The sequence below is a fragment of the Nymphaea colorata genome, chromosome 5 (genome assembly GCF_008831285.2).
Source record: "Nymphaea colorata isolate Beijing-Zhang1983 chromosome 5, ASM883128v2, whole genome shotgun sequence".
In the NCBI taxonomy this organism is placed as follows: domain Eukaryota; kingdom Viridiplantae; phylum Streptophyta; class Magnoliopsida; order Nymphaeales; family Nymphaeaceae; genus Nymphaea; species Nymphaea colorata.
In genome coordinates, this window is record NC_045142.1 from 8,291,879 (window position 1) to 8,316,383 (window position 24,505).

The following is a 24,505-nucleotide window of genomic DNA, read 5'->3' on the forward strand; positions in this document are numbered from 1 at the left end:
GCTATTTTCTTGGGATTGAAGTTTTGCACACTGGCGATGGTCTCTTCCTCAATCAAGCAAAATATGCTCGAGACATTTTGGAACGAGCACAAATGCTTGATTGCAAACCAATGAACACTCCTATGGCAACTAAGTTAGATCTTCTGGACACTTCATCATACCCAGATCCCACATTTTATCGTGCGATAGTTGGATCATTACAGTACCTGACAATCACTCGGCCAGAGATATCTTTTTCAGTAAATTTCATCAGTAAATTTATGCAGAATCCTACCCGAGCTCACTTCAACATTGCCAAGCGTATTCTCCGTTACATCAAAGGGACTACCGATTATGGAATTCATCTTCTCTCTCAAAGCACGGTCGATTTATATGCTTTTTCTGATGCAGATTGGGCTGGATGTCATCTTACTAGAAGATCCACAACAGGGTACTGTACTTTTCTAGGAGCAAATTGTCTTTCTTGGAGTGCGAAGAAGCAAACTACCGTCGCTCGATCTAGCACCGAGGCTGAATATCGTTCCATGGCATCAACCGCTGTAGAATTAACCTGGCTCCTTCAGATCCTTAGAGATATTGGCATTCCCATTATGAAAGCACCTGTTCTTTTTTGTGATAATATCAGTGCTCTCTATTTAGCTAAAAATCCAGTTTTACACAATCGGTCAAAACATATTCAGATTGATTATCATTATGTGCGTGAAATGGCGACTTCAGGGCATCTCATCACTAGGTACGTGACTTCTTCTGATCAAATTGCGGACATATTCACCAAAGCCTTGGGGAAAGATCAGTTTTTAAATTTACGAGCCAAACTCAACGTCACCAGCCGTTTTCGTTTGAGGGGGCGTATTAAAGACGAACATTCAAATCTGATTCATGCAAATCCTGAGCAATCAAGCCAGCAAGGGAATCGTCAATCAAATAATGCAACGCCTAACTCTAATGCAACGTCCAGCCTTGATATTGACAGCTGCAAGGAACAAAACGGAAAATCTTCTATGCAATGTCATTTAGTAATGGCCTCAAAAGGAAAGCATCAGTTATCCTCTACCAGCCAGAACGTTCCCAATCTGATCCACGCTTCTCACAATGAAACGCAAGGAGAAAAGGAAAGTAACATTGATGACGAGATAAGAAGAAAAAAAAAAAAAAGAAAGATCATAAAGATGGTGATTTGGCTCAAGATTCTCAAGCTGAAACAATTATGCCCAACAATCTCTTGCCGGTTACAGGGAGATTTCAGTAGCCTCTTATTGTTGTACATATAGTGTCGTTGTATATAGAAAGTGAACAGTGTAAAGAAACAAAAGAAAAACAGGAAGGAAGGCTTTTGATTCTCTGATCGTGGACGTAGGTTCTCAAGAACCCAACCACGTTAATTTCGTTCTTTTTTTCAGTTCTCTTGCTCTCTACTTTCTTTAAAGAGTGCCATGGAAGTTTCTGGAGGCCTACAAAATTCATTGGGGGAGGGTGCTGCTTCGTTGTCCATCTCACTTATCCAATTGTTGTTGCATGTGGTACTTAGCCTGTGGATTATAATGGTCAAACAAGTCCCAGAAGCTAAGCTGCAATGGTGGAACAAGGCTCATGTAGTTGATGATAAAAGACCTTTGATAATTCCTCAAGGGCCATATCAAGCAATGATAAGGTCATTTTAATTCACTACCATTGCTACCCTGGTATGAGGCAAGGGTCGATAGATTATGGAATTTTCTTGCAATATGTTTGTTTTTTGCTAGTGATGACGGAAAATGTTTTTGTTCATCAGGAACTAGATCTAGTTTTGCAACTGGGAGCTTGGTGTGTGGAAGTTGAACTCTAGTGTGGCTAACAAATGATGTCTAGTGCAAGAAATGAAGGTGGAAACATCAACAAGGGTTAGGATTTCTATTCATCTTCCAATCGGCCTATAGTCTTGTGGAATGCCAGAATTTTTTCTTATGTGGCATCAATCATTGAAGCTTACGTGATTATGGTTGTTCAATTTACGAAGAAGGTGGCCAAATATTTGCTCAAATACGATGAGCTACCCAGTTTAAAATCAATCAAGTGAGATGTTTAAAATTGTGGATACCCATAAACATTTTCCTAGTTTAATAACCATATATGATACTTGTTTTGAGGATGCAAATCAGTTTTGAAGCTTACTATTCTTATTTTGAAGAATTAGGTTCTATAAGGTGGATTGCTCATCTCCCAACTATGATATATGGTTTATGTCCCCAAAATTATCCTAAGGAGAACCCACATTTAAAGGATTTATATCAATTGAGGGCATCTAGTGGGTAGTTATGGGTGCTAACAGAAACTTAGCCCAGGCCCTGATGGATATCCTAATGTACTTTTTCAAAAATGTCCAAGGCTGACTTATCTCGTGCAATTATGAACTTTTTCACAATGAAGTTGGTTTCTAAGATAAATAGAATGCATTTGGTGGTCATCTAAAGGTGATGAATGGTCTGAACATTCAAAATTTTAGGCCAATTTATTTCTATAATAGTTAATTAGTAAAGTTCTCAAGCCATATAATGGTAAGACATATGGGACCAATTTTATGCAAGATTGTTTCTTTTAACCAACACACATTCTTACAAGGGAGTAGTCAAGATTTTCTGGTAAAGTCACTGTCTTACTTAGAAGGAAAAATAATTGTGTCTGAAAGGCTGAGTTGAGGAAAGTATATGACAGTGTTTTTTGGTTTTCTGAGGAATTCCTTACTTCAAGCGCAACTACAGATAGTTGGGTTGAAAAAATCATGATAGGTATAAGTTCTGTATTTGACAACAATTTTAATCAAGTAGCTGAATTTTACCTAAGAGAAGGGTTCAACAGGGGACTGTTTGATCCATTTTGTATATTGCTGTGACTTGATATGAGCATTGTTTGTTAGATTAAAATACTTAAGCAAGCAAATCATTTGGAGTACGAAAACTTAAGTCCAAAGCCTCTTTCTGTTGGAAGTCATTTATTGCTGCATGGAAAGGTATGAAAGAACTGACTCAATGTAATTTGAAAAGTGAAGAAAAAGTAAGGTTTTGGTTGGACTGGTGGTGTAGAAGACCTATAATTTGGACTTGTGAGGATTTTGTGAGAGTTCAACAGGAGACCAGCTGGATGGTATCTAAAGAAGCTAATTTTAATTGTCTGGACTTGGGATGTCAACAGATCAGATTCAAATCAAATGTATTTTTTTATCATTTTTACTTTTTGAGAAATCTGTATGGTTGGATTTGACTTCATGTTCGAATTCAGACAAAGAAAATTCTAATACCGCATCTGAATCTAAAACCCAAATTCGTAATCCAAGTCCAAATCACATCATAGACATTGGACATAGATATTTATTGTAAACTATATCTGACCTAAAACCGAACATGGTAAATATTCTTAAATCCGAATCCAAATATGAAGTCAATCTGATGTCATTTCTTATATCTGAATTTGACTGAATTCTTAATTGCATATCAAAACATTCTCCACATCCAATTTTTTTTATGTGGATCGATCGGACATCAGATCTAAGTATATTTTCTTGTTCTTACTGAGGGTGAATATTCTTGAGCTGGTTGGTTTCCCTAATTGAGAGATCACCAAAAATAGCTTTTGGAAAAGTACCAAAAGGGTCATTAAAAAATGGAGAAGATGGATATGGATAGGGATTGGACATCTTGGATCTGTATGGGTTCTATATATTGCTTGTGAAGGTTGTGTCCTTATGGACTACAAGTTGAAGAAGTTAGATATTTTCTTGGATCGATGTGTTAGCTATGTTTTGCTCAGGAGGAGACTCATAGTCATGTTTTCATGGAATTTAAGGTGGTTAACAGCATCTGGAAATTCATTGATTGAAAGTGGGTGAAGGGGTGAAGGGACAGCCTTTTAGGAGCCTCGCGAATGGTTTTAAAATGGTGAACGCTTTATTTGTTAAGAGTCAGTTGTACTGAAATGTTGGAAATTACTCTTCCCTCTCGTTTTTGGGTGGATATGGAAGAAAAGGAAGTGTCAGGCACTTGGGGAGCCTGTCAGTGAGAATGTTGCTCAGCTGTTCTGAAATGCTAGAAATTATTCTTATCTCTGGTTTTTTGGTGGATATGGAAGAAAAGGAGGTGTCAGGCACTTGGGGAGCCTGTCAGTGAGAATGTTGCTCAGGAAGTGTAGAAGATGTGTGCGGAACATTTTAGGAAGTTGGAGCTCGAAGATAGTAATAGAAATATGCTAGAGGGCTGGATATGGCATACTATCATTAGTCTTGCCATCGACATGGGAATAGTGAAGGTGGGTTGGCTAAGTGGAGTGGCGTCAATTATCAAGGCTGCAATTATGGAATACTACTGAAGGTACTGATACGGAGTTCAGTTCCTTCATTGAGATTAGGTTGCTAGGTGTTTAACCATGTGCTTGCAATGTTGGCTGGGATTATGGATGTGATTGCTGTTCAGCATAGACAGCTACTCGTTTGTGGTGGTAGTGGAGTTTGACAACATTAGAAGTTCTCTTCAAAGTTGGTCGTGCTGGAAAGGGAGGTGGTATTGGAGATTGTTTTCTTGTTGGCATTCCAAACTGGTAGGGAATTCTAACATGGGATTGGTTTTTGGAAGGTTGGTGTCTTTTGACAAAATTTCTGATTTTGTTTCTCCTAGTTCTTTAGGACCCAATTTTGTGTCATGTAAATAGCCATTCGTTCTTAGTAAATCCGGTGATCTCCCAACAAGAGATTTCTTGAATAATAATTGCATATATATATATATATATATATATATATATATATGTGTGTGTGTGTGTGTGTGTGTGTGTGTGTGTGTGTGTGTAGTTTTGTGAAATGATTGAAATTTATTCATGATAGATGAGTAAAGCAAGACTAGATAGTCAACTTAGGGCACGACAAACAAAGGAAGATAAAAAAGCAAGGTAATATAAGAGATGAAAAAAGATAGAAAGATTGAAATGTTAGATTGTTTATATAGTAACTCTTTCTCTCTCTCTATACACACACACACACACACACATATATATATATATAGGGGTGTGTGTGTTGTGTGCTCACGAGAAGAAAAGAGGAGACGGAAAAAAGAGACATAACTTATGATTTTTCTTAACAGTTACTTCTTAGGGTTTAGTTTCCCATACTGGGGAACTAGTTGTGTTTATTTCTCTTCATTAAATGTGTATTTGTTAAGAAACATGGACATCATGACCAAGTTTATATGTTAGGATTTAGTTTCCTATATTGGGAGTCTAGGTGCTTTTGTATGAGGCAAACCCTTTGAAAAGAAAAAAAGTTGCAGCTAATGTCTTTTGTTTGTTAATTTAACTTTCAGTTCAAAGTCCAAACCCTTGTTTGACTGCTTTATTAAACTGTGGCCGTTATTTGAAAAATCGCAAAAATGGGTCCCTTTTTAAATCATAGACCAAAACTAAGAAACTGATTATTAACCATCACATCAACTCTATTGATAGTTCACAAATGTCGTGAAAAATTATTGTCACAATCGAGTGAGCTCAAAAATTTCGGAAGGTTCATGCATATTCAGAAGTCGTAGATGTGAAGTTGGTCGCAGTAGACCTGTAGCTTGCCATTGACTTGGTTTAGGATTTCAAACCACATTCTTAATGTTGAAAACTGATAGATTTACGTTGAACAGTTCTCTCCGAGCCCATGGTCATTGATTCAGTTGGGCTTAAGGATACCTTTGGTCATTAACAGCATCTATTCTGGAACTCCCTCCATAACTCGACCAAGCCCTAATAAATTCAATTTTTGAATCACAATCTACTGCCAGAAACAAATAAATCACCCTGCAAAACATTTTGGCAGCAAGAACACCATGAGAGTGTCCCATGAATCTACCCTAAATTTTGAGGCATATTCACGAGACACTTGTTCCAATGTTCCATGAATCAGTTTCATTCTTGAGGTAAATTCATTGGACACATTCATAATGTCCCCGATGCCAAACAACCTCTAAGGGCACAGAACAAAACTTGTCTTTGGGCAGGCAACAAGATTAATTTTTGTTAATACTAAGCCCTGCTAAATTTAATAGCGCTTCTGGACATGATAACAGACAGAATGACTTGACCAAACTCCTGGGACCTCCTCTTACAAGCTGCATTTGATTAATGCCTGTAATCGTACTCCCATAGCTGAACAGAGAGCCGATCATAATCCAAGGTTTTCAACTAAAATTACAGTCAATTGTTCAGTGATAGCAATGAAGTGAATAAAGTTCCAGTGAGCACATGCTTGGCATATGAAGCGCTCTTCTTCATCATCAGCTATGCTTTAGCCATGACCAACACATTCCCATTTCTTTTTCTTTCAAGCATACCACAACTCATGCCACAGGAAATTTAGCCGCCAAAGGTCCAAGAACAACATGAAGGAAGAAATGAATGGAAAAAAGTTTATACAGGTAATCCAAGTGAACAGCAAGACAAAATAATATAAAGCAGTATGAAGATCCACGGCCTAACATTTTCCACGAGAAATAACTGCAACAGTAGTCATTATTCCTCCAATTCAAGGATCTAAATGGTATTCAACCAACTGTTTGAACAGTTTTACTTTTCTTATTGTGCAGATTCATCAGTCCTTCCACTTGTCCCTCTATCCCCACTGCAGCAAAAGAAATGTGGCAGTTTAACCCGGCCACAACTTCTGCAGAAGACAATATACAACAGTAAAAAAGAAAACCCTTGGAATATGAACAGTACAACTAAATTTGTAAGCAGGACTGCAATGACAATATAAAACAGTAGGTTACAAAAGAAATAACTTGAACATCAACCTTACAATTAAACTTGCAAAATCGCGAACACAGAAAAAAAACCTATTTTAGGGTATTTTGCTTGCTAAAATCCCAGCAATGCCATGTTACATCCTATCCATCAATGGAAATCTTTGGCAACGTTGTACGTATCAGGGGCGGAGCCAAGTAGGGCCACATGGGCCCTGGCCCCACCTCAAAAATAAAAAATAAAAAAATTAACGTAAAGTTTAGAAAAATTTCACTTGTTTTATATAAAAATTTTGAAAAATGATATTTCGGCCCCAATCAAAATTTAAAAACTTTAATTCAGCCCCCTCATGAAAAATTTCTGGCTCCGCCCCTGATATGTATCATAACCTGTCACACAAAAAATGATACAATGTGGGAGGCAGAAAAAAGAAAAGGCAGCCAAGCCTCGTTTTTAATTTTAAGATTAAAAAGCCCCCTCATTCACAGGGTAATTTATTGCCACAGTAGTCATGTAAATACTTCCACATTTAGTTGGCAAACCATAACGTGGATCAGCTTACTACTACATCACAGGTAGCAAATTGACTCGGCAACCCAATTTAGTCAGTTTATAGATTTTCCCAATGCCAACGGTAAAGCTGTTAGACTGTTACTGGCAACCCCTCCTTTGAGGGGTCATTGCCTTAATCTCTTCCCGTTGTGAACAAGAGGGTGAGATGTGTCATAGTTGGCAAACCCAGTGAGTCGAGTAGGAAACGCCCGAGTCAGCTTGGATCGGCTAGAAGCTAGATCACGATCTATGACTTGACCCATATAAAACCAAGTTTTAAAGGAATAAGTCTTAGATACTAGATAGTTCAGATTGCCAAATCATGTCAGAATCGCTTGAGAATTATTTAATTTGATGTTCAACTGATATCACAATGCATACCATTTTAGAGAACCAGTTTTACATTTGAAGTTGACTCTCGCACAACTTATAAGCTGCCAACCCACCCTTTTCTCAACCCGTTGAAACTTTCTCTGCAAAGGGGCAGAGCTTAACCAAAGGGCAGAGTGGTGCAGGTTATCAGGGCTGGCCGTCCACCAGCAACGCATTCAGCAAACACTATCAGGTGACTCTCATGCTCTCTCTCTCTTCTCCAAAGACTGTCATACAGGACCAAAGTGTACAACAATCCCCTTTGGGGTCACCAAGAGACTCTCTCTCTCTCCTCTCTCTAGCTACCGCCTTTTCGTTGTGTGATTCCAATGTTTTCTGTAAATCAAATTAATTTTTATCAAGTGGGCTTGTTATCTGTAAATCAAATTAATTTTTGTTAGGTGCATTTGTTTGTTAAAGCAAAAGTGGGCGACACATGGGACTTCCTCTAATAGTCACACCATTGCTTTAGCTGAACTCACAAATATGCAAGGATGTAATTTTTCTACACTTTGAGTTGCCCATATAAAACCATACGCTGTTTCCATATATGTCTCCCAAAAGATCAAATAGCTGCCTATCCCATAAATTTCATACTTGAAAGAACTGTTTTCTCATTTTTGGTTTCACGATGTGCCATGGGGCATGGAGTTGATCATATTTTTGAGAAAGGAAGCAGCTTCACGAGCATAATCAATGTCATAAAAACTTAAACATTTTTATCAAGACTAAATTCAACTTTAATCCCTGATGTACCTTTAAACTGGGAAGTTGCTTAATCTGCTTTCTCTTGATGGAAATATCTAGTCTGCAATTAGTTGTTGCTCATTAGTTGTTAATTGTTATTTTTGTAGTTGGAAATATCTAGTACCTCATAGTTGTTTCTCATTAGTGACATTCAATTGTATTTGACACCTTCTTACTTGGTAAGATGTTGTTCATTACTTGATCTTTTTTTTTGGGTAGTTGTGTAAGTGAGATTTGTATTCCATGCTCATAAATTATAATTACTGAATTCTGAAAACAATCACCATTAGCGAATCTATTTCACATTTCTTAGTTATTCGAAAAATAAAAAAGGCTATCAAAGTTATGATTTGAACATAAACAAGCATTTTGTTTCTTAAAATGTAATGTTCTTGAAAATGAAAAAGGTTTTGAAGACAGTGGAAAAGAAAATTATGTTTCGCTTTCCGACTCATTTTCATGTGATCATAAAGAATGTGATGATGAAGTTGTGTTTTAGGATAACTATGATATCGATAATGCTAGACATCCTATTCATAATCAAATCTTAGACCCACTCTTACTAGGGATGTCTCCTCTCCAAAATTCCAAATGATGAAATGAGTAACAAAAACACACTTTCAAAAAGATCTTGAGGAATCCTACCCAACCTAGAAGATTATGTCGTATTAGCTATGACCCATTTACTCCTAGGTATAGATCTCGTCTCATGCCAATTTGTTCCTCACATGAACCTGCTTCTTCAAACAGGAAACGATGGGAGCCTAGAAAGACATACAGCTCAACTAGACACCAAAGGGTATGCTCAACAATAAAGGACTGATTATAATGACACCCTTGCACCAGATGCTCATATAACCTCAATCAAAACAATTATTACTGTTGCCTCCATTAGAAATTGATCTCTTTATCAAATGGATGTGAAAAGGGTCTTTTAAAATTAGTGCATACAAAGGCTCTTTCATGAATGGCTTTAACTAAAGGAAACGTTTTCTGACTAAGAAAGCCTAGAGTTATAGATTCAATAATGTCATGGAAGGTTTTAGGTTTAAGACTTATTACACGGATAATGCTCTCCCAATGAAAAATGTTGACAACAGAATTTGTTATTCTAATTTCATATATGGAAAAATATGATTACTATGGGCAGTGATAAACTGATAATAAAGGCGTCAAACTCAAACATTTTCTAAATGCAAGTTGGACTATGTCCTAACATATATTTTATTATAAAATTATCCTACCGTCCCATAGGCTACTTTCTCTCTCAAACTAAATTTGTCTCCAGTGTTGCAGATTGATCAGATATTATTGAGGAGAAAATTGTGGAGACTCTGAGGAACTTGGCATAAAGATGAACATTGATAATGGGAAAATTTCCACATAACTCAACGCTTTACTGAAAATAAGTTAGGGCACTTTCATATATCACCATCACAAGCCTAAGATTACATACGCAGTTCATATCACAGGCTCCAACTTTTGTTCATACGAAAGTTGTGCTAAAGATTGTTAGACATATTAAAATAATATTTCAAAAGGATTATTTTGTCTTTGTATTCATCTTTAGATCTCCTAGTTATACTAATGCAGATTGGGGAGAAAATTTTAATGTACATGTTTTAGAATAAGATTTTCCACACAAAGGCACAAGTTCGAGTTATGCCATCAATAATAGCACAAATAACATATAAAGAGGTAGCTTGAAGATATAAGAGTGCATCTCAGTTGTCCAGCAAAGTTGTGCTGTAGCAACAAAATTATCATCTATATTGTGAGCAATCCCACCTTCTCTGTGTGTACCTATATACGTGCATACACATGCACAATTGTGTGTGAGAATTTTATGTATTTCTATAATTTTATTTTGTTTACTATTTTGACTGTTAATGAAATAACAGAACCATGGATTAAGTCCAGCCATTGGCTATCTCAACGGCTAGATTTCTAGCAGTTGGGCCAGCCAATGGCTAACCCATTGCTCTCTTTCTCTTGTAATGCCTCTGCCCTCTCTCATATATATAGGGGCTACATCCCAACTTGTACTGTAACAGCTCTAAATTTGTAATGCTCACTGTGACTGCTTTATCATATATAATTCATGTCTTTCATTCATTTATATTTGTGTCCTTTGTTCATACTTTGTGAATGCCTTGAGTATTTAATTTTAAAGTCTTCTCAGGATCAACTGGTCACTTATTCTTTCAGAGTTTATTCTAATTTACACAGCTTCATTGTGAAAATATCTGAATTTGATAATACAAATATAACTGGCCAACTTTGTGGATTAGTATTCATCTCATAGAACCATGAATCTAGGCTGTTAGTCTATGGAGTCCTCTGAGCTCAGGATCAATTAAAATTCTGGACTTTCGTATAACGGTAAAGACTAGTCTAAAAAGAAAGAAAGAGGAAACACATGCACAAGATTAGGGATACTGATGGACTCACAAACTTGTCAGCATATCCATCATAAAACTGGAGGATGAACTTTTATGAAATTATATACTAAGGGTACACCTACATATACAAATTTACACACCACAGGAGAACATAAATACACACTCTTCAACATATGTGGTACTGATACCCTAGCTAAATTTATGATCTACATCCCCACTTCATTACAGAAAGAAATAAATTTCCTTTCCAATGGGTTGGCACTTTTAATTAAAGGCCTAAAACTCGTGCAATTAAAACACAATATGTAGGAAGTATACATACTGCATAAGTATCTACCACGTTGTCATGAAAAAGAACAAGATAAGGATGGGGGCTGCCAACAATACTTAATACATTAGATGTATAGGTCTACTAGTCTAGAGAATGTTTTTTTAATTTGAACATGTAAAGAGATAGAGGACATTATTAATAGGAAATATCACCAAAAGCCAAGCAAAACGGATTATACATGGAGGAAAATGTCATTGAAATTAAGAGGGCAGAGGTACTATGAAGGAATAGGAAAAATTCATGTGTAACAAGGATACTGAATGAACCAAAGTAAATTATCCATGCAGAGCCCTAAGGGAGTGTTTGACAGGTGGGGACATTCTTCACTTGAGAAGGAGGAGGAGACTATTCCATCATATGGGGGCGAAGAGATTAATGGTCACTTCCCAATTTCAACTTAAGGAGGACATGGATAAAATGGTTGTATCCGTGAATGTGTGACTTTTATATGGCAAAGTCATCTGCGATAAAATGCACCACAAATGAGTTTCACACCTCATCAAACATGCCCTAAATCCAACATACTAGTGATCTTCCTTCATCTGTCTCACAGTGGAGGTTCATTCTGAATCCCTCAAGAAGCTTTTTATCTTATTTTCATTCAAGAAAACCAACATTAAAAGAAAGAAAGCTTCAAAGGTAGAGGATGAAATTATGCACCAAACACTTACTTGCATCTGACTATTACAGGTACAGGCTTCAAAGCCTTTGGACCATTTCTTAGTCCCCTCTTATAAGGTGAAACCTACAAATTTCACAACAAAAAAGAGAATCAGGAACTGAATGTTTCAATATTTCAGGAGCAAATGTAACTTTAACAACACAGGTGTCAGTTATTTGCAGCAAAAGATGATAATTCATTCATATGCAACAGTTAAAAAAACTACTAAAGTCATCATTCTTAAAAGAAAAATGGTATACTGGGAAGGCTCTTTAAGATTCAAAACCTGATCTAAACCCTTTGGTGCTCTTATTAACCAAGATAAAGGTAAAAAACTTCTATACGTATTACCTTCCTAACTAAACAATTCATGAACTTAGGCTCTTAGTTTTAGACCCCAGTACCCCATTATTTTGTCCACATATAAAGAAAAGAACTTCCTGCTAATAAATTGACTTAAGTTCATATTGTTTTGTCACAATCTAGTCGATCATGTGTCTGAAGGATGTAAAGATCAACTTTAGATGCATAATGGTAAATAAAGTGAGGGAACTGGCCCTGTGTGGATAGTTAAAAAATAGCTTCAGTCTTTCAGCCACAGGTATATGAACAATATGCTTTTATTCGATAAAGGAATCAGGCCAGTTAACGTGTTTAAAGGACAAATAAAATTTTCCATTCTTCTTTTTAAAGGTAGGGAATAGACCATGAGGAAGAAAGAAGGGGATGCAGGGGGTGTGGGGGAAGAGAGAGAGAGACAGAGAGAGACTTAAGTCTCAATATGACATATCCTGACCCACCTAATGGTCAGCTTCAGTTGCATCTTAAAAAGACTAACAACCAAAGGTCCAAAACACCTGAAAGTATGAGATGCATGTACATAAGCCTTTTCAGATTTCTTAAGATTTTCAATACAGGACTATTCTCAAGTTCATTTATATATGGAGAACTACACCCCCTTAAAAACAGTCCCCAATATTGGAAACCAAATTGACTGTTGGGCTTGGCACTTGTACCAGCAAAAATACCCAACCCAAAATTGACCTGAGCAATCAGTAAGGTAGATCCCAACTCCCTTTGCAGCCAGCATGTACCCTAAAAAAGCTAGGTGTGGCAATTGGCTGCACTGGACTCAAGGTTATAAGCCTCTCAAGATTTCACAAAGTTTTCTAATACAAGACTATTACACTGTGGTTGCTGTCTCTTCTTTGATCTTTTGAATTTCAAATCTTGTCCTTTGCTTTATAAATGCTTTGAATTACATTCATTTCACCTCTCTCTCTCTCTCTCTCTCTCTCTCTCTCCCCCTTCCCCTTTTAACTCTTTCTCTTTTTTTTTTCAATTGGATTGAAGCCATGATATGCATTGTTTCCTCAGAATGAGTGTGTGTATTTAATACGGGTACTAGATTTTTGAATTATAGACCTTGAACTTCGTCTCCTGATCATGCAGTGTAGCTCCCTCGCTCCTTACAAAGGCTACTAGCCTTCGCATGTCTTCAACTGAAGGGACTCACAGCAAAAAATCACAAGTAGATACCCTTTAAGTAAAAAAAAAAAACACTCAGGCTGAATAAAAGTTATGGAAGCAAGCAAGCAAGACATAAAATCTTTACAGATACACACTGCCCTTTCATTTGCTAAGTACCTCTATCATCTCCTTCTTGCCACATGGCTGAGCCATAATGTTGCACAAGTAACAGTTTGTAACTAAAATCTCGTCCAACTACCCTGAATTTAAAGATCTCTACTCAACCACTAACTGCTTAGTAGATGATAGAGGTTGTAAGTTGTAACTACCTCTATCATCTCCTTCTTCCCACATGGCTGAGCCACAACATTGCACAAGTAACAGCTCATAACTTAAATCTCGTCAAACTACCCTGAGTTTTGGTGCCTTGTTGCTTAGCCAACATATACCTTCTTTGAATTTCCAGTTTGCTTGGTAATGGTAGCCATCTGCCATCTCACATCCATGACTTGGTAACTGCTTAGCGATGCTCATAACTAGTTGGCCAAGGACGCCATGCCTTGGACCCTTGCTCATCCTTGGCTCATTGACCACCTAGTAGTTGGGCCATGTGGTTTAGCTGAGATGCATAAACGTTCTGTCTACATTCAGTTTGCCGCATCCAACTTGAGCTGATCCTGTACAATTTCACTCTCAAGTGCACTTTGGCTAAAGTACTCATCTATTTTCCTCGGGTTGCCTGAAGACACCCTGTTTTGCCTCACAGGGTTAACCATTTCCAAGGCCAACAATACCCCACTAACCAATTAGGCAAACAAACGTTTTGAGGTATGAATTTCAGATAGAAAGCGGACTGCAGTCAAAGGTAGCCAATGCTTTATGATGATTATATGTATTGAGATCATTAGGTAACTTCTAAGTTCTAAAGTTGAGTAGCACATATTTTAAACAATCATGGTCGAGTAGAGTAACTTCAGCTTTTGAATGAAGAAAATAATAGGTAATCAAAGTTCAGCAAGGGATGATTACTTTGGTTAGACAAGAATATTTTCGACAAGCAAGGTTACACCTTGTAAAGCTAAGCACCGGATGTCTTGATTCTCAGGGCCAAAACACGACAAGGACAAATTACATGGTAATTCCTTCCCTTTACTTTTTCTTTTGGTTGAGGTAGGGAGTGAATTAGGGGAGGGAGCTGAAGCAGAGAGAAAGCTCACGACATTTTGCCAAGAAGCACCTAGGATATCGAAGTCAAGACATGCTTTAAACTTGACGCTCTTGTAGGCTGAGCTCTTGTCGCTAACGGATCAAACAAGGCAATTTGAAGTAGTTTATTTTCAACTTCCACCCACGGTGTACCTGATTTACTTTTCACATGTTCATCTATAGGCATGCGTTTTCCCTTGATTTTTGTTTTCCAATAAATAAGTTTTGGATCACAGATTCACTGGTGCCTTAAAAATAGTATGAGAAATCAGCACCATCCGAACTCGATATATTACGAATAATGAAAACTATCGCTAGAAATCCATATACCGTCTTTCTCTCCCATTTACTGCTGCTTGTGTCGTTAGTACTTAAATTGAAAACAACAAGCTCATTCTAGTTCCTAATTTCACTGCCTTTGGTGGAAGGAAAAAAGCAGGAGCCATCATGAGTTTTAGAAGGCACAGAATTCTTTGGCCACTTTTAAGCATTCGATGCACGTACTATCCAAATACTCTGTCCAAATGTGAAGGAAATCCAACAAATGATTCACCAAGGAAGAAAAGTATACAAAATGAGAATGCTACCTCAGTACAAGATCAAAGGTCCAAATACATGGGGGTTTGAGGATGGGAAAAGAACGGCCGGAAAAAGCAAACGGATGGATGGTGGTGGAAGGCGCTTACCTTCTTCTTGGGGACAGCCATGAGCTGCATCGACCAACCAGAGGGGGAGGAAGAAGAATAGGGGAACCAGTCCTCTATGCTTCGCCGGGCCTCTGCTTCGCCGTCGACTGTCATCGGAGCATTAGTAGGATAACCATCGAAGCCTCGGAAAGGCTGGTGATCCATCGCTGTTGATGCGACGACGGCCCTAGGAAGGGCCAGAGGTGGCCGCATCCTCTCTGCTACTTTGGTCTCCAACCTCACCATCGCTCTGCCTATTGCAGAGAAACCCATGTTTCCTTACCCCCTTCGTTCACTGCCGCTGTTCCAGACAACGCCGCACAGGAAATAACTAGGCTGTCTGGCCTGGCAGGGGAAAAGACTTGCATAGCGTATCGTCCAATACTGTTTTCTTTCAATCATATTTATGCAATAAGTTGTTCAAAAAATTGAGCGAGAAATTTCGTTTCCAAGGTTAGAGCTTACCTGATTCCTATTACAAAGGTAAATATTTTTTTAAGGTATTCCATTAAGTTTTAGATTTTATAAAAGTTATCCCATTGCCTATGTACAAAAACTTTTCGTAAAAGGGACGAGGCATTCTTCAAGTTTAAACACTTATGCAAAGACTTTTATATTAGTACATAGGATGATCCATTCCCTTTCATATTAAATTTCAAATCCTTCTTAGATGAATAAGAAAAACTATGTCTCATCTGAAGTGGGCAGCTTTCAATCTTAAATCTGCCGCTCTATTTAAGTGATATTAATTTTAAACGGAGGATTGCTTAAATATTCATTTGAATGATAGATTTGTCAAGGAAAAAGTAATGCTTAAATTTGTAATTTAAATTAAAAAAAAAAGCTATGGGAATTGTTTAATAAAATTAAGCCTGGGCAACCGGCCGGGCCACCGCCGGGTACCCAGTACCCGACCCGTTACGGGCCTGGGCCCGGGCCTTGAAATAATGATTTTCGGGCTGAGGTTAACGGGCTCAGCCCGGCCCGGTAATTAACGGGTCGGGCTCGGGCCTGCCGTTGTGATCGTCGACGGCCCGAGAAGCCCGACATCATTATTTTTTTTTTTCAAAAAATTGAATGTTGAGGTAGACGAGCAACGCGCATTGCCCGAGGTCTGCCAGAACATGACCATTCCCCTATATCTCTTCACCCCTGTCATCTGAAAACCGCTACAACTTAAGCCTCCGTTTCTATGGGTCGCCGGTGCCAAACTCACTTGTCTCCCTCCCCATGTTCTTCAACTCCTTTAACCCGAAAAAGCTCGGCCCGGCCCGGCCAGTTAATAATCGGGTCGGGCCGGGCCGGGCCTCGGGCATAAGTTGAAGCTCGAGGCCCGATATTAGGTGGGCCCGGCCCGGCTCGTTTCTAAACGGGCCGGGCCTCGAGCTGGACCGTTTATAATGTCGGGCCTCGCTCGGCCCGACCCGATGCCCAGCCTTAAATAAAATGGACCATTTATAGAAATTTTCTTCCACTAAGCCAATTCCGAAAGTCAAGTGCCTGCCTTAATCTGTTTTTATTATTTTGATCATCAACGCCTAGTTTGGGGAGTGTAATGAACCAAAGCTAGGGTTTGAAGATGGAAGTCAGTTCGGGCAAGCTTTAGAGTGAATAGTGATGATATGAGTACAATTTAGCTGAGACACATGCTTGAGAACGTCTGTTGAAAATTTGCATGACCATGATGAAGAGGTATGGGGAAAGGAGGTCCTTCTATCTTGGGCCTCTCCTTCCTACAAACTCCTCTCCCAAACTACTAATGGGTCTCCCAACTTGGCGCCCCTTAGCTACAACATGGAGAATGGTCGTATTTTTGTCTCCCTTGGCAAGCCATTGATCCTTTACGCAGCCTCCACATGACTTCCTCCATGAAAAAGACATGATTAAGTTGCATTCTGACTGATTTCTCTTCTTCTTGAGCATCCCTTACGTTCTGTTTGGTTGGAGGGAAAGGGAATTTGGTTGGAGGGAAAGGGAAGGAAATCGAGGGAAATGAAAGGGAAGGGAAGGGAAAGGAATAGAAATGAAAAAGTTGATTAAAAAGCTTATTTGAATAGAAAAGAAAGGAAATTAAATGAATGACTAAAAAATCATGTTTGTTTGGGCTACATAAAGAAAAGAGAATGATAAAATTTATAATATTTTACAATAATACCCCTAATAGTCAAAATGTTTAAAAAGAATGAGAGGTTTCAGAAAAAACACGATAATGCCCATCCCACCTTGCTCGGGTGTTTCCCACCCCAATGGCACGTGGATCCTCTATTGTCCGGAAATGAAAGCCCTAGTATAGAGACCTTCCCATTTTCAATTAGATACTGCTGAAAATCCGGAAGCTTGAGTAACAATTTATTCGGACCCTCGAAAGTTAGCAGAGTCCACGACTGCAACCACATTTCGTTTTTTTCATCTCCCAACATCAGCATTAGTTCTCGTTGGGAGGCTCTACCCAAGAGACTGCTGGCATTCCGGCTGATCATCTTCATAGAAACCAATGGAGGGCTGCAGCTTATGCAATGCGTGTAGCGTCCCCTTCCATCCAGATTTCCACATCTTCTATTTGTATCTATGAAGGCACTAGGGTAGCTTCCATGGGCGAGCCTCTACCCCATCCTCAAGAGTCATCAGGGGTTTCAGCTGCTATCTCGTGTGGAGCAGGGTCATGACTAAGGCTCTCCAACTCATGATGGACACTTCTCATTTCAGCAATGTCCTGCTGCATTTCACTTTAACTCCTCGCCAAGCAATCTTGATCCAGCTCAAATGAGCTGACCTCCTTGCATTTAAGGTTGTGTTTCTTGAATGCCTTTCATCATCTTCTTTGTTATAAGGAGGCATAGAAGGCGACGATGGGGCTTCTTTCAGAGAATACCCTAATGAGAAGGTTATTTTCCCCACCTGCAAAAATTTAACAACAGGTATATCCTTCCACAGCTTTCTTAACAAATAAAAATTAAAGGAATAGTCGAGCCGAATGACGCTGGGATCCTCTATTGTTCGAAAATGAAAGCCCTGGTATAGAGAGAGAGAGAGAGAAAGAGAGAAAGAGGTCTTTGGATTCTCTCCCTCACTCTCTCTCTCTCTCTCTCTCTCTATATATATATATATATATATATATATATTTGTGAGAGAGAGGTTTTAATGTGAGATAGTCACCAATAGTCATCAAAAACTTACATAAAAAAAAGAGTGAAAACATAAATATCCTCTTAAGTAATAACTTTAGATCAATCAAACAAAATGTTGATAAACAAAATAGTTGTCTAAAGACAAAAAAATCACATAGCAAAATAAAAAATAACATTCATGTCTTACATAATTCCAGCAATGCTGAGCAACCTAAGTAAAACATTCTTTCGTTTAGAATAAGGACAAGCAAAAAATGTTCCCATCCTATCTTTATCACCACTATGATACATATATGCATCGGTTTGTAACTCTTCTTCAAGACCAATAACTTCAAATGTTGGAAATATGTCTTCTTTAGAATATTTATTTGACTGTCTTGGCTTTGGTACGACATTACTTTTTCCAATTGCATTAGCAACTTTCTCAAAAGCTTCTTTCATTATTTCAATCTCTTTTAAATCATCTTCATTTGCACTTCTTCTCCTTTTACGCTTTAACAATGAACCTGCGTTGGGCTCCACTTGGACGTCATAGTCGTCTCCTAGATTGATAAATGGTTCTAATACTATTTGATTTTGAGAAACCATTTCCTCAATAAGCTGGATTATGTTGCCAGTACCCTCACACGCTAAAGTCATTCGGCTGCACCTCTCTTTCGCTATCATCAATCCTTCCCTTGTTGCTCTATCATTACCAAATAAACTTACCAGCTTCTCATAGTTCGGAACAGGTGCCGTCATCTACTTTTTTGCCATTGGATTTGCCTATAAAAAACACACAAAAAATATAACAACGTCAAAGAAACTCATATTTAACATAAAAAGTAAATTATTAAAAAATAATATTAAATTACTAAAAAGAAAATTAGGTACCTCTATTAGTGGCTTCCTTCGGGTTCAGCCGTCCACATATTTGCCCTTGAATCAATGTTAAATCCACTCAAATCACTTTTAATGATATCATGACAACTACTGAAATTAGACTTCAACGTTTTCATTCGATTTTTTATGTAATCCTTAGTGAGCATTTTACCCAACTTATCGTTCAGCTCTGTCACAACATTATCATATGCAGTTGTAGTAAAAGTGTCATTCACTCGATTACCTATTACTTGTTGCAGCAGTAATGCATCAATAAGCACATCATCCATAGATTGGCTCCATTGTATCTTATTAATCTTTCCTCCGTCTGTATATATTTGATTCTTCTTCATTGTTATTAGCTAAATGTAAAATAAAATAAGTTTAGTAAAAACATTCATAATGAAAAGAACAAATCACATGAAATAATAAAAAATCAAGTAATTACAAATAACATAAGGAAAAAAAAGTCAACATGTCTCATATACACTAAAATTCAATTTATTGAAGTTTGAAGTTGATAGTTCTGCCACATAGTCTCTGAAATGATTTGTCGTGTGAATTCTCCAACCATGTACTTTTCATCTACATCAACTTGAACAGAATAATTTTCACTAGGTTGATTCATAAGTTCTGCATCAACATCTTTAATAATGCTAGCATCTAGATCGACACCTATGAGAAAGTTGTGCAATATACCACATGCTAAAATGATGTCCGACTGTGCATTGCACGAATATGGTTCTGTCGAACTAGCTATAATTGGGAATCTTTTTTTCAAGACACCAAATGATCTTTCAATGACAGTTCGCAAAGAAGCATGCTGAAGATTAAACAACTCTTTTTCATTTTGCAGGCCTCGCTTGGAGTATTCTTTCAAGTGATATCTCACACCCCTAAAGGGTGTGATAAGTCCACCCTTTAATGAAAAACCAGCATCTACAAGATAATATTTACCTAAAAAATAAACACAATCACATGTTAAGTTCATATTTCAAAAAATGTTTAAATTATACATGCTTTTTATTACAATTACCTTTAGGAATTTTTAGTTTGTCTTTTCTCGTTAATGCATTTTTTATGATTCTCAAATCAAAAGCAGTTCCTTCCCAACCTGCTAATAAATATGTAAATTTCATATCAAAAGAACATGCAGCCAACACATTTTGAGTTGGCCAGTCTTTTCTACCACGGTATGTCGGTGCATCCTCTGAATATACTGTAACACGAACGTGCATTCCATCAATTGCACCAACACAATTCTAGAATACAATTCAGTGTTAATGCAATATTGATTATAAATCATAAAAGCTAAATTAATTGTTTTATTACCTAAAAGTATGGAAGAAGAAGAAGAAGAAGAAGAAGAAGAAGACGAGAGAGATAGAGAAGCATCGGACGTTGGTGGGCAGAGTATGAAGAGTGCCAAAAAGCAGAAAAAAAAATCTATAAGCAGAAGAAGAAGAAGAAGAAGAAGAAGAAGAAGAAGAAGAAGAAGAAGAAAAAGAAGGCGAGAGAGAGAGAAACATCAGACGTTGGTGGGCAGAGTATGAGAGAAAAAGTAGAAAAAACAACAATGAAAAAGAAGAAGAAGAAGACGAGAGAGTGAGTGATGCACCGTGTTCCTTGCTTGTTGAAGACGAGAGAGGAAAGCATCCCTTCACTCCTGGAGAAGAAGCAGCAGATGTGAGGAAGAGACTTCTTGCGCAGGGGAGGAGGCCTCCCTCTTCCTTGCTTGTTGAAGACGTGAAAAGAATGGGAGAGGTAGTGTGGAAATAAAAAGACTCTTCCACTTCCTTCATTTCCTTTCCTTTTCAATCCGTCTGATGTGAGAGGGAAGGGATTTACACTACACAATTCCTCCCTTTCCTTTCCTTTCCTTTCCCTCTCCTCGCAGCCAAACACACTTTCTTTTTTTTCCCTCCCTTTCCCTCCAACCAAACAGACTGTTAAGAACCGTGCAACAGTTCTTAAGGCAAGGTCTTCTTATCTTCTAATATGCCAAAATGATCATTGTTCCACCTTAACAGCTCAGACTTCACAGTAGAGAGTTTTGTAACAAAGTGAATCATTGGGCATCCTATTACAGGGGTCGGCCATACATGCCTAATGAGTTAAATAGCTTCCCCTTCCATAAGCCAAGGCTTGTAAAACAGAAAGGCTTCATTTCCCTGCAAAACATGACCCTGTGCAGCAGACTGAAATAGAAGGTCAACATGATCAGAGCTAGCAACCACTACTGACTGCAGGCTGCCCTGCCATGCAAAAGCTGTTGAAAAACATTGTATCCAAGAGCAAAGATAGCTAGATAAAAAACAGAAGACAGAGAGAACAAGGATTTACGTGGTTCGGCAATTTTAAGCCTACATCCACGAGAAGGGAAAGGACTGCTTTTCATTGATATTTCAGAACCATGGTACAACTCTATATATAGAAGATGAGAGCACAGAAACAGGAACTTGATAAGCAAGATCTTCACAACAAGAAAAAAGGGATTAAGCTAAACCCTTATTTCTTTTCAAGGAATCTTAATCTGCTCTTGACTTTAGCTTGACTTGATCTCCTTTCCTGATTTTTTGTGTGATTTGCTCTGCGTGATCTGTTCTCCTTCCAACAATCTCCCCCTCAAGTTGGTGAGCAGATATCAATCTACCCCAACTTGTTTGATATGTAAAGATGTTTGTCCTTTGCAAGACTCTTAGTGAAGATATCAGCTAGTTGTCTTTCGCTTTTAACGTGCAGAGTAGTGATGGTACCATCTTGAATTTTCTCCCTAATAAAGTGACAATCAACTTCAATATGTTTGGTGCACTCATGAAAGACAGGATTAGCTCCAATATATATTGCAGCGATGTTGTCGCACAATAAGTTCATAGCTTTCTTTATTTCAATGTTCATGTCTTTTAGTATTGCTTTGACCCACATAAGTTCACAAGTGCAAGCTGCCATTGCTTTTTATTCAGCTTCAGCACTTGATCTGGCCACAACAGTTTGTTTATGCTTTTCCATGTTGCCAAATTTCCTTTGACAAATGTGCAGTAGCTAGACGTAGATCTGTGATCATTTGAATCTCCTGCCCAATCAGCATCTGCTTATCTGATTACTTCAAGTTGTTGATCACGTTTCATGAGTATTCCTTTTCTTGGAGTCCCTTTTAGATACCTCAATACTCTATGAGCAGGTTCGACATGTGTGGATCTTGGTTTATGCATGAATTGATTTATTAAACTAACAACATAAGCAATATTAGGTTTCATCACAGTTAAATATATGAGTTTACCAACGAGTTGCTGAAAACCTTGAACATTCTCAACAATGTCTCCATCTTCTTTGCGCAGTTTGCAGTATAGTTCCAAAGGAGTGTCAACAACCTTAGCTCCAATGTATCTCGTCTCTTTTAATAAGTCAAGAATATATTTTCGTTGGTAAATAAAAATACCTTTGTCAGAGTGCGCAACTTCAATACCTAAAAAATACCTTAAAAAACCTAGATCTTTGATTTTGAACTGCTTATTAAGGAGTTGTTTGACTTGCGCCATGAATTATGTGTCATCACCTTTCAAAATAATGTCATCTACATAAACAAGTAAGATAACAATTTTCAATCCTCTAGTATAGGTAAACATGGTATAATCTGCTGAACTCCTTTTAAAACCAGTCTGAGTAAGAACATAGCTTAAGCGAGAGAACCAAGCACGAGGAAACTGTTTTAGCTCATATAAAGCCTTTTTTAACTTACCATTTGGATTTGGAACACCCTATGGAACTTCCAATATAAACTTCTTCATAAAGTTCTCCATGCAAGAAAACATTTTTAACATCAAGCTGCATTAGTTCCCACCTTTTATTAGCTGCAACAAAAAGTAAAATCCTGATGGTGTTCATTTTGGCGACTAGAGAGAATGTTTCATTGTAATCTATTCCTTTTGTCTGCATAAAACCCTTTCCTACTAGACGACCCTTGAACCGTTCCACAGTCCCACCACTTTTAAACTTTAGTTTATACACTCACTTGCATCCAACCAATTTCTTTCCTTCAGGGAGAGGAACAAGATCCCAAGTTTGATTTTTGTGCAACGCAGTAAGTTCTTCTTTCATAGCTTCTCTCCACCTACTGTCCCTATTGGCCTCATCAAAGGTTTTTGGTTCGGCTTGGGAGTAAGTGTTTAATACATAGGTTTGGTAAGGAAGAGATAGGGTCTGAAATGTTACATATTTTTCTATTGAATGAATTTTGTCTGCAATCAAGTAGATGTAGTAGTCACTCAATTTTATTGGTGGTCTGGTATTACGAGTGGAATGACGAATAAGTAGCTTGGGACCTTGGCTTTGGGTTGATTCAAATACATCGATCTCTGGAAATATTTGTTCAGGTTCTTCCATGATAGATCCCTCTCTATGATCTATGGGATTGGATTCTATAGACTGGAGATCAACAACAGAGGTGTTATTAAAAACATCGATAAGAGGCCGGACCTGTTCACTGTGCTGCAAATCTTCATTACTTACTTGCTCCCCCTGAATTGAGACACCAAAGTATGGTTCTTGCTCAAAAAACTTAACATTACGAGCAATAAGAAGTTTTCTAGAAATAGGATCATAACACTTGTATCCTCTTTTTCTACTAGAATAATCCAAAAAAATACATTTTGTAGCTCGTTTCTGAAACTTGTTCCTAAAATTTTCTTGAACATGCACATAACATTTGCACCCAAAAACTTTGAGATATTGAATTGAAACTGTCCTTGCTAAAATAAATTCAACATGAATTTTATCATCTATGCTCGAATTGGGAGTTCTATTGCTTAAATAGCAAGTTGTAAGAACAACATCAGTCCAAAAATGTGAACATTCATATGCATCATAACAGATCGAGCAATATTGAGTAACTGACGATTTTTTCGTTCTGCAACTCTATTTTGTTGATGAGTTCCTGCACATGTATACTGAGGTTGGATGCCTTTTTCTTTTAAGAAACTTTTTAGAATGTCATTGACATATTCTCCTCCATTGTCTGATCGAAGCTTTTGGATCTTAGAACCGTATTGATTGAGAACCATGTTATAAAATTCCTCAAACAATGTGGGAACTTCACTTTTATTTTTGAGAAAATAGATCCATGTCATTCTAGACTTATCATCAATAAATGAAACATAATACTTAAAACCAGCATAAGATTCCTCAGGGGCAGGGCCCCACACATCAGAATGTACTAAACTGAAAAAATTAGAAGATCTCTCACTGTTAGGTTGGAACGGCAACCTTGTTGATTTGGAAAACTCACAAGCATTGCACGCCCTGCTTTCAATGGTGAGATTAGGAACTAGCCGCTTTAGACTTCTATCAGA

At 37.8% G+C, this 24,505-nt stretch overlaps 1 protein-coding gene across 1 annotated transcript; it reads right to left on the bottom strand.

Annotated features, from left to right (window-relative positions):
* Nucleotides 1-6,381: 6,381 nt before the first annotated feature.
* LOC116254658 (uncharacterized) lies at nt 6,382-15,542 on the bottom strand. Its single transcript, XM_031630187.2, has 3 exons — nt 15,169-15,542; nt 11,817-11,890; nt 6,382-6,661 (listed from the first exon to the last, which is right to left on the bottom strand). Exons 1-3 carry the CDS (start codon nt 15,439-15,441, stop codon nt 6,574-6,576), a joined length of 435 nt encoding a protein of 144 aa, XP_031486047.1. The 5' UTR covers nt 15,442-15,542; the 3' UTR covers nt 6,382-6,573.
* Between the last annotated feature and the right edge of the window lie 8,963 nt (nt 15,543-24,505).